The sequence below is a fragment of the Nannospalax galili genome, unplaced genomic scaffold (genome assembly GCF_000622305.1).
Source record: "Nannospalax galili isolate Female #2095 unplaced genomic scaffold, S.galili_v1.0 scaffold125, whole genome shotgun sequence".
Classification (NCBI taxonomy): domain Eukaryota; kingdom Metazoa; phylum Chordata; class Mammalia; order Rodentia; family Spalacidae; genus Nannospalax; species Nannospalax galili.
Window position 1 is genome coordinate 787,430 of NW_008354705.1, and position 12,544 is coordinate 799,973.

At 40.3% G+C, this 12,544-nt stretch overlaps 1 protein-coding gene across 2 annotated transcripts in view; it reads left to right on the forward strand.

The window, feature by feature from the left end:
• The first annotated feature begins 3,802 nt into the window (after positions 1-3,802).
• Positions 3,803-12,544, forward strand: part of Stx17 (syntaxin 17) — a 64,639-nt gene continuing 55,897 nt past the window's right edge. The window contains exons 1-2 of one of the 2 annotated variants that reach the window (XM_008851896.3): positions 3,803-3,845; positions 12,173-12,357. In XM_008851896.3, the coding sequence (XP_008850118.1) occupies positions 12,235-12,357 (123 nt within the window). In that variant the 5' untranslated portion in view covers positions 3,803-3,845; positions 12,173-12,234. The other variant, XM_029555429.1, reaches the window with a different exon arrangement.

Below are 12,544 nucleotides of genomic sequence, written 5' to 3' on the forward strand. Positions count from 1 at the left end.
AATAAAATAAAGAATTGCTAGCTCTTCGTTTTCTGTCTTTACTAAGGTAAACCTGCATGAAGTTCACAAATTTTTATTTTATTTTATTTTATTTAACAAAGAAGTCCATCAGTTCAGAACTGGTGTGCATATCTTGAAAACTCATGGCTAGAGAAAGAGCCTAGTGAAGGCAGAGGCTTTCACTTTTATTTAACATGATCCCTAGTAAAAATCAAACAAATAAACCCCGATCTTTCCATAATACCATGACCTAGGACATACATGTATTCGACTGTCCACATTGACAAATAGGATCTGTGCAGTTTGGCTTCTTGAGATTTGCTAGTCTATAAAGCAAAAAACCATAGTGCTCTAGACTGAATGTTTGTGGGTTTTCCTCAAATTCAGATTTTGAAATCCTAAGCCCCAAATTGACACTATCAGGAGGTGGGGTTTATGATGGAGGACAGGTAATGCTGCTGTTGTTGAATCCACAGGTCAGAGAGGTACAGGGTGGTATGTGATCTGAGCTCGGCCTGGGAGTGAAACTCTGGAGTTCTCTTACCCTCTTTTCGAGATGTTGACAGTTACAACTCGGAGAGAACCCTCACCAGAATACAACCATGCTGACTCCCTGATTTTAGATGTCTAGTCTCCAGAACTGTAATAAAAGTCACTTTAACTATGGTATGCTGTTCTCTCAACCCGGACTAATCAAGACCCAGCCCCCAAACATTCAGCTGTCAGCATCTTCTCTGTTCAAGAAACCATCTAAACTGCAGCAGAAAGCATACTTCCAACTCCTCAACCCCAAATACCCAGGAGACATTTTATTGTTCTAGCTTGAGTCAGGTGTCTATTCCTGATCAGGGCACCAAGTTCAAGTTCACATAAAAATGGTTACCAGAGGCTCACTTCCCCATTTCTTCCAGCTTTAGCATTCAGATCTGGAGGGACAGAGCAGTTCCCAGAAAAGGAGTGGCCAATTAGATCCGTATTGTTGTGCCAAATTTGGACTTGACCTCAGGTTCTCCATATCCTTATTTTATGATACTAGAAAAATACTTTTGAACATATATTATTTTCCTAGTATGTTCCAGGAACTGTGTGTGCTAGGCTCTCTGTAAACAATACAGACCTTTCTTCAAGAATCTTAGATTCTGATGGGAGACAGAGAAGAAGAAGAAATATTCTACTAAGTATCATAGCTATTGTTGAAGGGCTAGAGCAGGTTACCATAGTAATATATAAGGAAAATCTAACCTGGACTAAAGAGATTCAAGAAAGCTTCTTAGGGATGAGGTTTCAGTCTGTAGCCTTGGCTGACCTGAGACTCACTGTGGAGAACAGTGATACTTCTGCACCAAGGAAGAGTAATATCTTAAAGACAGGAAATGAGCAGAAATCCCATTCGAAAAAAGAAGAGTAATAGTTACAAAATCAATTGGAATTTTGAAAATAGTTTCACTACAGAAATTATAATGGGATTTTCATGGGGACTTTTGCTATATTTTAAAATTAACTCAAAGGAAATTGACAACAGAGATGTTATATTTCCATATGTTTGAGACTTTATTCATGTCCCTATGGTAATTTAAAGATGACGTTAATAGCATAGGTTTTCTTCTCTAAGATTTGTGTGCTATTCCTGCCATCTAGTATGTGAGATCTTGACCTTGGGAAAGTTACTCAGAAGCCTCAGTTTCCTGGTCTATAAGATGGGGTGACTGGTAGCTACTCTGGGGGTTGCTTTCTGTGTTTTCTCATTCTCCTTACATAATATATCTATTTTCCATATATATAATCCTCCTTGTGACCCTCACCCCTCTCTAGTTTCTTGGTTCTTCAAATAGATCCTATAATTCCTTATAAATACAAACTTATTATTTTTGAACATGATCCTTTCCACTACATTTTTTAACTGGAAATTGTCACTTAGGAAAGATACTTCTCTAGTCAGAAAATAGGTCTTTTGTTGTTGTTATTTTCTTTCCAAAATGTATACTCCCTATTGTTTTGTTTGGCTTTACTGGGTTCAGTTAGGAGCTCAGGAAAACATTGCCTAGTAGCAGCAGACCTGGCCTCAACAACTTCATGACCCAGGGCAAGAGTTCTAAAAAAGGTCACACATCTTATGTCTAAATATTTAAAGATTATAAATCAAGTCAAACATATGTTAGATTAAAAGGTTTTAACCTTCTACATGGTACATTTAACTTACAGCCAATATGCACTACTCACCTGGTTGGCCCATTTCCACTTAAGAATCCTCAAGTGCCATAGTACTTGAGGTCGCCTCAGAACTTAGCATCAATCACCTTTACTTCAAAAGGTCTTGTTTATCTGACTTGTGTTTGTATGTAGTGTATTTGTGTATGCGTGTGTGTGTGTGTGTGTGTGTGTGTGTGTGCACAGTTGGAGGCCAGAGGCTGTTGTCAGTCAGGTGTATCTTGATCCACCTTGATTTTTGAGGAAGGGTGGTCTCCCAGTGAACCTAGAGCTCACCAATTCAGCAAGAGAAGCTGGCCAGCTAGCTCAGGAATCCTCCTGTCTCTGCCTCCCCAGCACTGAGATTACAAGTGTGTGCCAGCTTTTTATGTGGGTGCTGGAAGTCTAAACTCAGGTCTTCATGCTTGTACAGTAGTCACTTTACTGAATAAGCCATCTCCCCAGACACCTTGTTTAACTAACTCTTGTATAACAATGTTTCCCATGGTATTGTCTAACATCTTAATTTTTCTCCTTGGAATTAAAATCTCATAAATACCTAATTCCTTAGATTAACTGTAACTTTACCACCCAATATAACCTCAAAGGAAATCCAAATTTCCTAGTAAGTCATGTGCTTTGTTTTAGAAATTGCTCTTCAGGACATTCTTAGGTCCCTTAATCTGTGACCCACAATTTCTCCCTCTACTCCCATTCACCACAGACTTGAAGAACTGAGTTTCCTTACAGCTGGTGAACATCCTTAAGAATGTTGAAAACTACGCCACTAGGAGATCCACTCTAAGCAAACCATCTGAATATCAAGGTACATATTTTTTAAAAGGGCCAGATCTGGGGGTTAAGCCATCTGGAGAGAACTTGTGACCTGACTGGCTTTAAAACCAATCCCTTGCTTGGTCTTGCAGCAGCTCACCAGCTGAACTACTTGGTAAGGAAGGTAGGAAAACCAGCTGGTAGGGCAGCTCTGTCACAAACAGGCTTAACCAGAGTGAGTCACTTCAAAGGTCTGCTGGGCCTCAGAGCCACCATCTACCATTGCAGTAAGGACACATGCCTAAACACTCCAGCAGGCTTTGGATTAAACTACAGTTCATCTGAGCTCCCATATCCTTGCTTATTACTGTTAAGACAAGACCCCTGTCCTGTCCACTCACAGGCTTTGGGAGTGAGGGGGGGAAGGCATACCTTTCTGAGCTTAGTTTGTTGGCAGCCTGGCAATAAAATTTAATGAACACATGTGGGTGCTGAGAATCGAACCGGGGTCTGCAAGAGCAGCCAGTGTTCTTAACCGCTGAGCCATCTCTCCAGGCCCCTGCAAAAGAAATTGTGCAGGAAAACTGCAAAATGCAGAGACTATCCAAAAGTGGATTGTCTTAAAACACGTTACACAAGACCTTCAAAACGCAGGTGGGACTCTTTCTTCCGGACTGCAGTGCCCCAATCCCACGAAGAAAATCAAGATCCCTTTTAAAACAGACTTGGCCTGAGTTTGCACTCCAGGAGGCTAGCTTGCAGGCGGCAGGGGCGGAGCCAGTAGACCCGCCCCTGGAGACGCCCCGCTCCTGGCAACGCCCCGCCCCCGTCCCGTCCGCGCCTGCGCACTACGCGCGGACCAGCTTCGAGCGCCCCGGCGGGAGGTAAGGGGCTCGCTAGCCGCTGCCTGGGGAACGCTGTGCCGCGCTGTGCCCGGGGCCGGCTGTCCGCGGGCGGAAGAGGTGTCCGGCGGGAAGCGCGGCTTCGGGTCGGAAGTGCGAGTGTCGCGGCGGCCCCCAGGAGTGGCCGAGCCTCCCGGGGTTTCGGTTTTTAAGCTGCTGTCCCGAGCGGGGCACGGGGAGGCCGCGGCCTGGCAGCAGGCTGGCCTCCCTCTGGGATCGCGGTGGAGGAGTGGCCCGCGTCGGCTCGGGATGGCCGGGGTCGCCCGCCCAGCCTGCTACCGGGGCCCAGGTGCGCCCCCGGGTGACTCGGCGAGGCCTGACGCGACGCTGGGGCACGGGGGAGGCGGGGAGAGCACAGGGACACTGACCTGACGTAGCCCGCGATGCTACACCCGTGCGCCGGGCAGAGGCCCGAAGCGCCGGGCGCCACCCCATGACCGCCCCTCACCGGGATCGGTTCTCAGCGGGGTAGTGGTGGGAGCTTCTCATGGAAAGGGGGCTTTTTCGTTTATAAGTAACTCTTGAGTGATTTTGACGTCACCTCTCAGTACTTTTTCTTCAACGGGGACCTGAGTGTTAGGTACCCTACTTTTTTAGTTGTAAGCACTAAAGGATCAAGTTTGTGAAGCACCTGGCACACTCCTGGCACCTCCCGCTGCAAGTGTGTGTGTGTGTGTGTGTGTGTGTGTGTGTGTGTGTGTGTGTGCTGTGCAGATGATTGCAGTCCTGGCATCGAAATGTTTCTGTCATTCATTTTAGTGTACATACACAAAAACACAAAACTTCACTTGGAAATAATTTACAGAGAAGTTGCACAGCACAGGAAATGCTATGGCTTCCCTTATGCTAATATTTTATACAACATACATAGTATATTCATTAAGAGCAACAAATAAATGCCAGATTAACTGTGTGTGTTTCTCCTGATTCCATTCTTTTCATAGTAATGTCGTTTCTGCATTCTAGGATGGAATCTAAAACCCTACCTCACACTTTATACATATGGCTCCATCACCTTTTCCAGTCTGTGACAGTCTTTTTTTTTTTTTTTTTTTTTAATGTGTGTGAGTGTATTGCCCGCATGTGTGTAAGTGCACCCATGTTGTGCAATGCCCATGGAGGTCAGAAGAGGGCGTTGGATTCCCCTGAAAGTTACAGTTGTTATTATGTGGGTGCTGAGAATCAAACGTGGGTCTTATGCAAGAACAGCCAGTGCTCTTAACTGCAGAGCCATCTCTCCAGCCACCTGTGACAGCCTTTTCATGACTTTTACGATCTTTTTACTTTTTTAAAAAATTATTTTTATTTGTATGGTTTTGCCTGCATTTATGTTGGTGCACTATGTGTGTGCAGTGCCGGTGGAGGCCAGAAGAGGGCTTTAGATACTCTGGAACTGAGCCACAGTTGATTGTTAGCCACTCTATGGGTGCTGAGATCCAAACCCCAGTCCTCTGGAAGAGCAGCCAGTGCTTATAACCTCTGAGGCAATCTCTCCAGCTCCAAACTTCTCTTTTGAAGAATTTGGATTATTATGTAGTGTCTTTTAAAATAGGGGTTTGTCCAAAAGTTTGTCATGATTAAATGGTTAGTCATTTTTGTTAAGAATACCTGTAAGTGTAAGTGCACTTTTCAGTTTATCTCATCAGGGTACCTCAGGATTGGGCTTATTGATTATGATGTTAGTCTTCATCACTTAGTTAAACTTGGGATTCTTCAAATCAACCGTGCTATTACCATAGTATTATAATGGTGATCTATTTTCCTTCTCCTTTCCTGATTTGAATTCTTCTCTAGTGAAGAACTGACCATTCTCCCCATTCATTTATTTGTATTAAGTTATTTTTCTCAGCATAAATCAAAGTATTTGTTTTTCTGCTGTTCTGGTATTCACTTCATGTATCAAATTATTCCCACTTTGGCCATTAGGAGCTTTTATTTTGTTGGTGACCTTGCTTTCTGTACCCCTTGCATTTTCCCTGTCCCAGTCCTGGAATCAGCCACTTCTCCAAGGACTCCTGGTTTGCCTTCCCCTATTGCTTTCCTCCCCATGTCCTTCAGGATGTTATTAGGTACTAAGATCTGTGGTCTGGTATGCTCATAGCTTTTAGGGTATCATTGTCTCCAGAGCCTCATAGAAGACAGCAGAAAACACATATACACACAGATGCATGCAGGATTAATATTTATTCTCTTTTTGTGTATGTTAAAAAAATAAAAGTGTAGGCCAGTGTCTCTGATTCTCTTCCCATACCACCAAGTTCATCCTGATGCTGTCCCTTTTTGTTACCTCTTTCTCTGGCAATGAGGACTGTGACTCATTTTCTGTGAAATGTTTTTCTTATTGGTTCAGTCTTGGTATCTGCATACAGTAATTTCAGGATTTCTAACCTAGACTACTGAGGGAACAAGTTTGTTAGCGCACAGTACCTCTGTTTTCATCATTAGCCTTAGAGTCTTCAGTGCAGCTGTTGACTATTGTTGCTTTCTTTAATTGCCTTCTTTCCCATGTCTTTTCATGTGTAATACAATATTATTTTTGATAGTTTATTCTTAATTTTAGATCTCTCCTATGTTGGTTGTCTATTAAATATATAGAGTAATATACAGTCTTTGTGGTCTACAGTTTCATGGGTTTTGATGAGGGCAAATAGTTACATATCACCACATGACAGAATTTCATCATGAAATATTTTATACTTTTTTAAAATGCTAAAAAACCAGGCATGGTGGCACTCAGGAAACAGGCATTTGGATCTCTGTGAGTTCAAGGCCAGCCTGGTCTACTTTTTTGAGTTCCAGGCCAGCTGGGGCTACAGGGAGTCGCTGTCTTCAAGCAAACAAAACAAAAGAATTAAATGTTAAAAACAGTATAACAGCTTCACAGAAATTTGGGAAATTAGGCATTTTGTATATTTTGTTTTGTTTTTCTTGGAAATTTTTACAGATATGAGATGTGTGTGTGTGTGTGTGTGTGTGTGTGTGTGTGTGTGTGGTGTGTTAATGTAAGCACATACCAAGTATTTATTCTATATATCTGAAATTCACATTTAATTATGCATCTTCTATTTTTTGCATGATCTATATACATTCTGTTATGTATATATTTTTATTGAATTTTTACAATTTCCATACAATATAGTTTGATCCCCTCCCTTATCCATAACCCCCCACTACACCCACCCAATTTAATATAATACAGCCTGTAGAGTCTGATTTGTGTCCCTAAATGTCTTCAATGTGGGTCCATCCACTGGGTCCAATAAGAGTCCCATCACTGTCTTTCCCGCTCCCAGCAGCCATCAAATGCCAGAAGTTCCTTAGGTTGGGTTGGAATTTCTTACCCACTTCCCATGTCTGTGCTGGAATTTTGTCTGGTTTGAGCTTATGTAGGGTTTGTAAATACTGTCACCGTTGCTGTGAATTCATATGCATAACTGACCAGCTGTCTGGAAGACTGTTTCCTTGTGGCCATCCACCCCCACTGGCTCTTACAATCTTTCCGCCTCTTCTTCTAAAGTGATCCCTGAGCCTTGGGAGGCAGAAGTGTGAAATAGATGTCCTATTCATGGATAAGTACATTGGTCTCTTGTTCTCTGCTCACTGGCCAGTTGTGGGTTTCTGTGTTCATCACCATCTGCTGCAAAAGGAAACTTCTCTGGTGAGAGTTGAGAGATGCATTCATCCTATGTGTAGAGGTTACATTGAAGATGTGTCACTTAGGGTTAAGTGTCTCACAGACATGTATTCTCTGCATTTGACCAATTGTGGAACTCTGTAATAGTCTCTGTCTGTTGCAAAAAGAAGCTTCTTTGATGAGGGGTGAAAGGTACACTTGTCCAGGCTAGTCAGTAACTTTCTGACCCTTAGTGTGTTTTTAATCTTCATGTTTTAATAATTTAATATGCTCCAATTTTATGACTAAAAAGATGCTGAAATGTATTTTCAGTATTCAACAGCACTTCTAAGCCACATTTTAATATTGAACTGAGATCTTCCTATAACAGCTAACAAACATTTGAGCTATTTTATAAATTGATCCCCTGCTGAGCAGTGTTAGGTTACAATAACATTATAATGTCTCCAATTATTTGAATCTTATGCTGTCACTTCTATAGGTTATAAATTGTGTAAAAATAGAAAACTTTAGAGAAAAATACTAGCTAAGAGGAGACCATGAATTAGGAAAGTCTCTTGGGACAACATTTTTTTCATCAATCAATCATTGATTAGAATATGAATAGTTATTTTGTTATCTTTCTAGTGGGACTATAAACAGGCATAACATGGCATATTTGCAATGTATATATTTATTTTAACTTTTAAATTGTGTCTCCTAATATTTCTATTTCTAGGTGCCTTTTTTGGTCTTTTGGAGATAGGGTCTCCTTGTAGTGCCAGCTGGCCTGGAACTCACTATGTAGACCAGCTTGGTCTTGAACTCACAGAGATCCACCTACCTCTCCCACCCAAGTGCTGGGATTAAAGGTGTGTGCTTGGCTCTAGGTACCTATTTTAAAGGAATAGTCATAGGGTCTGGAAAGATGGCTTAGCAGTTAAGAACATTTGCTATTCTTCTAGAGGACCCATGTTCGATTCCCAGCACCCACATGGAGGTTAACAACTATCTGTAACTCCAGTTCCAGGGGGCTCCAACACCTTCTTCTGGCCTCTGTGGGGCATTGCACGCACATGGCGCACTTACTTATGCATTCAGGCAAAACACTTATACATATAAAATAAAAATAACTTTTTTTTAAAAAAGAATACTCATAGATGGCAGTATGGATTTATGTATGAAGGGAGTAATTACACCATAGTTTAAAATGGTGGAAAATTGGCATTAACCTAAATAGCTAACAGTGGATGACTAGAGTACAAAATATAAATGTAACACCATGCTGCTAAAAGCAGGAACATAATAAAAATTGTTTACATGACAACATTTTTGTATACTTATGTTATTGAAAATAAATCCATTCAATCAGTCAGTAATCGGGTATTAGTCACTCCTGGCCATTCCACTCCTTTGGGCTTATTTCTTTACTGTTAAAATATGTTTTTATAATGCTCTGTAGCATTTGATGTTTTGAGGAAGAGAAGAATGAATTTAGCCTTTCAGGAAATATTTTTCAACCACATGTTACCTGCTAGATACCATAAAAGATTCTGGAGATCCTAAGATGTACCAAAAAGAAATACATGCAGGCAGGCATGCACATGCACGTGTGCACACACAAACACACACACACCTTTTAGTAGTGCCTTTAATGAGGAGTTTGTTAATAAACTCAGTCTTTGCATGTCTGAAAATAATTATTTTTACTTAGTGTAAATGATAATTTACCTGGGCATACACCAACTCCCTCAGCACTTTGAAGTAATCCTATCTTTTGATATATTGCTTTGATGAAAAGTTGGCTGCTTTTGTTGTTTTCATTTATCTGTTATCTGTGGTTTGCTTTGTAAGATTTTTTTCAGTGTCCTTGATGTACTCTAATTTCCTATCATGTGTGTAGTTGTTTTTCACGTGTGCTAGCAGGCTTCTGAGCTGTTTCAACCTGAGATGTCATGCCTTCATTCTCAGCATATTCTCTTGAACGCTTCCTGCTGATGGCTTCTGTATTCCTATGTGATGCTGAACTTGTCATTTCACTCTTCATGTCCTTTCTCATAGTATTCTTCATCTTCTTCTCCTTCAGGCTCTGGATGACACCCCCCATTCAGTGATCCTCTCCCACTGGGTGTGGTTTCCTGTTTAGCTCATCTTTTGAGACTTTCATTCTGGAATTTTTACTTGCTTTATATTCGGATTGGCCTGTTAACTCTTTAGGAACATTATCTATTTGTTGTTGTTGTTTTATTTTTTAAGAGCCCATTCCTTCCTTTGTCTTTTTAAAAGTCTGTCCCTTCATTTATGTCTTTGTATATTTAAAAATAAACATTGCTTCTCTTTTTGGATCACTTTATTCTCTCTAGGCCCTTAGTTATTTTCCATGCTTTGTTGGGTCTGTTTCTTTTGGTAATGCACTTCTCTTTGTGTCTCCCCATTCCTGTCCACTACTGTCGCTCAGTTTTAAGTATGTTTTTGGTACCTGGAAATTTTCCTTGAGACCTTATGTGGGATGTAAGAACCATGTTACTAGTGGATGGGTAATGGCAGCAGTTTTTAATAACTAGTGCCTCAAGATTTTCAACTGTGGAATATTATTTAGAACAGTGGGTCTTAATGTTTTGTGTTAATAGATCTCTGAGAATCTCATGTAAACAATGGATTCTAGAGGCTCAGGGTCTCACAGTTTATATATGAAGACATTTCTTTGTGTGTCCTGGGCTAAGAAACCATAACCCATGAGAGTTAAGTTTCTAAGCAGTGGAGCACACTATTCATATAAGATCTACTAGAAGCTCAAATTAATAAAAATTGATGTAAGTGAAATTTCTCCAGTTAAAGTCAAGATGGGGTCTTGGGACATGCTCACTTCCAGTTTCTACCTTTCCCTGTCCTGGCCCCAAAGGCATATGTTAGACCTTTCTCTGCCACTGGTAGAATTCTGCTGGTAAAATAGAAAAAGTATTTGCTTATATCTGTAGAAAAGGTGCTGCTTAAAAATTTTTTAAACGCATTTATTTATTTATTTATTTGTGTGCGTGTGTGTGTGTGTGTGTGTGTGTGTGTGTGTGTGAGATGCATGTGCCATAGCATGCATGTAGAGATTAGAGGACAACTTGATGGAGTTGGTTCTCTCCTTTTGTCATGTGGGACCTGGGTATCAAGCTCAGGTCGTCAGGCTTGGCAGCAAATGCCTTTATCTATTGAGCCTTTCTGACAGCCCAGAAATCTGGTTCTTTTTGGAGTCCTGCCACTAGTCATTTGTGTGAGTTGTAGACAGTACTAATCACTTTGTTATAAAAGGAGGAGATTTACAGAAGAATAATGAGAGGAGTTCTATATTCTGGTATATTTGAAGTATATAATCAGAGTTGCATTATGGTGCATTGAAAGTGGAATTTGATACAAACAATGTTAAGGACAAAATTTTTCCTTCAAGTTCTGCTATTTAACAATTTTTAAAAGATGGATATATGGATAGTCAATGTTCAAAATATATCAAAAAGTACTCCTAATTTTTGAAAGCTGTTTACACACATATTTTACATCAAAAAAGACCTTAGAAGACAGTTACTAAAATGTAAAGAATAGTTAATTGAGGATGAGGAGATCATTGTTAATTTTACATTATTTTATTTTAAAGATTTATTATATTATTTATGTGTATGTGTTCGTGTACCTGTATGTACATGTGAGTGCAGATGCCCATGGAGAACAGAAAAGGGTTCAGATCACCTGGAGCTGGAGTTACAGGTGGCTTTGTGCCATCTGATATGGGTGATGGGAACTGAACTCTGGTCCTCTCCAAGAGCAATACATGCTCTTAACCACTGAGCCATCTCTTTAGCCCCATTAGTTTTATTTTAGTCCGTTCATTTGCTTATATTTTGTTTTTTAAAAATTTATTATATTTTTTATTTAAAATATTTTATTAGCATTTATTGCTTTCTTTCAGAAGTAACATGATTACATTGAAACACTTTGGAGAATTTGGAAAGGGAGTGAATGGCAAACTCACATTATAGAAACAATGCCAAATTTCACATTGTTGTTGAAGCCTGGTAGTACAGTTTTGTCAGTAAACAATATTCAGAAATTATAGTAGACATATAGAATTTTGAATTTGTATTCTAAGATAATTTATTACATTTTTATTTGTTTTATGTGTATGTGCGCACGTGTGTGTGTGTGTGTGTGTGTGTGTGTGTGTGTGTGTAGGTAGGTAGGTGTGCATACACCATGGCATTCATGGGGATGTCAGAGAGCAGCTTGTGGAAGTTGGTTCTTTCCTTCTACCATGAGGGTCCTGGGTGTTGAACTCAGGTTGTCAGACTTGGTAGTAAGCTTCTTTACCCTCTGGGCCATTTTGCTGGCCTCCATTTACTCATATTTTCCAAATGTTCTAGAGTGAGCTTAGGAGGTGGAAGCAAGACGATCAGGATTTCAAGGCCAGCCTAGACCTATGTAGTGCGTTGGAGGCCTGCATAGGCTAAATGAGACCCTGTCTGGGGGAAAAAATAGACTTGTTACTTTCATAAAGTGAATATTTTAAAATACATCATTTCATAAAGAAAAACCAAGCCATTCAAGTTCAGCATTGAGTTGAATATATATTTAGTAAACTGTTTACTTATTGTTGATTTTTAAAAAGAATGAAAACTGATGTAAAAACATTCTCAAGGAAATATTTCCCTTTTAGGCGTTTCTGTATGTGTGGAAAGGACAGTTGCTGCAAGTAGAAGAGACTCAACAGGTCTTAGGATGTCTGAAGACGAAGAAAAGGTGAAGTTACGCCGTCTGGAACCTGCTATCCAGAAGTTCACTAAGATAGTGATCCCGACAGACCTGGAGAGGTTAAGAAAACATCAGATAAATATTGAGAAGGTGAGCTCTTTTATTTCCACTACAAGAAACTGGAACCCAAGCTGACTTCCATTTGCTGTGCATTTCAGATAAATACAGACTATCAGGTAGGTGGTGCTAAGATACCTTGGTCTGCTGACAGCAGCATTTGCTTTTTAAGCTGGTCTTTCTGTTCTACAGGTAGAACTCTCATATATATATATATATA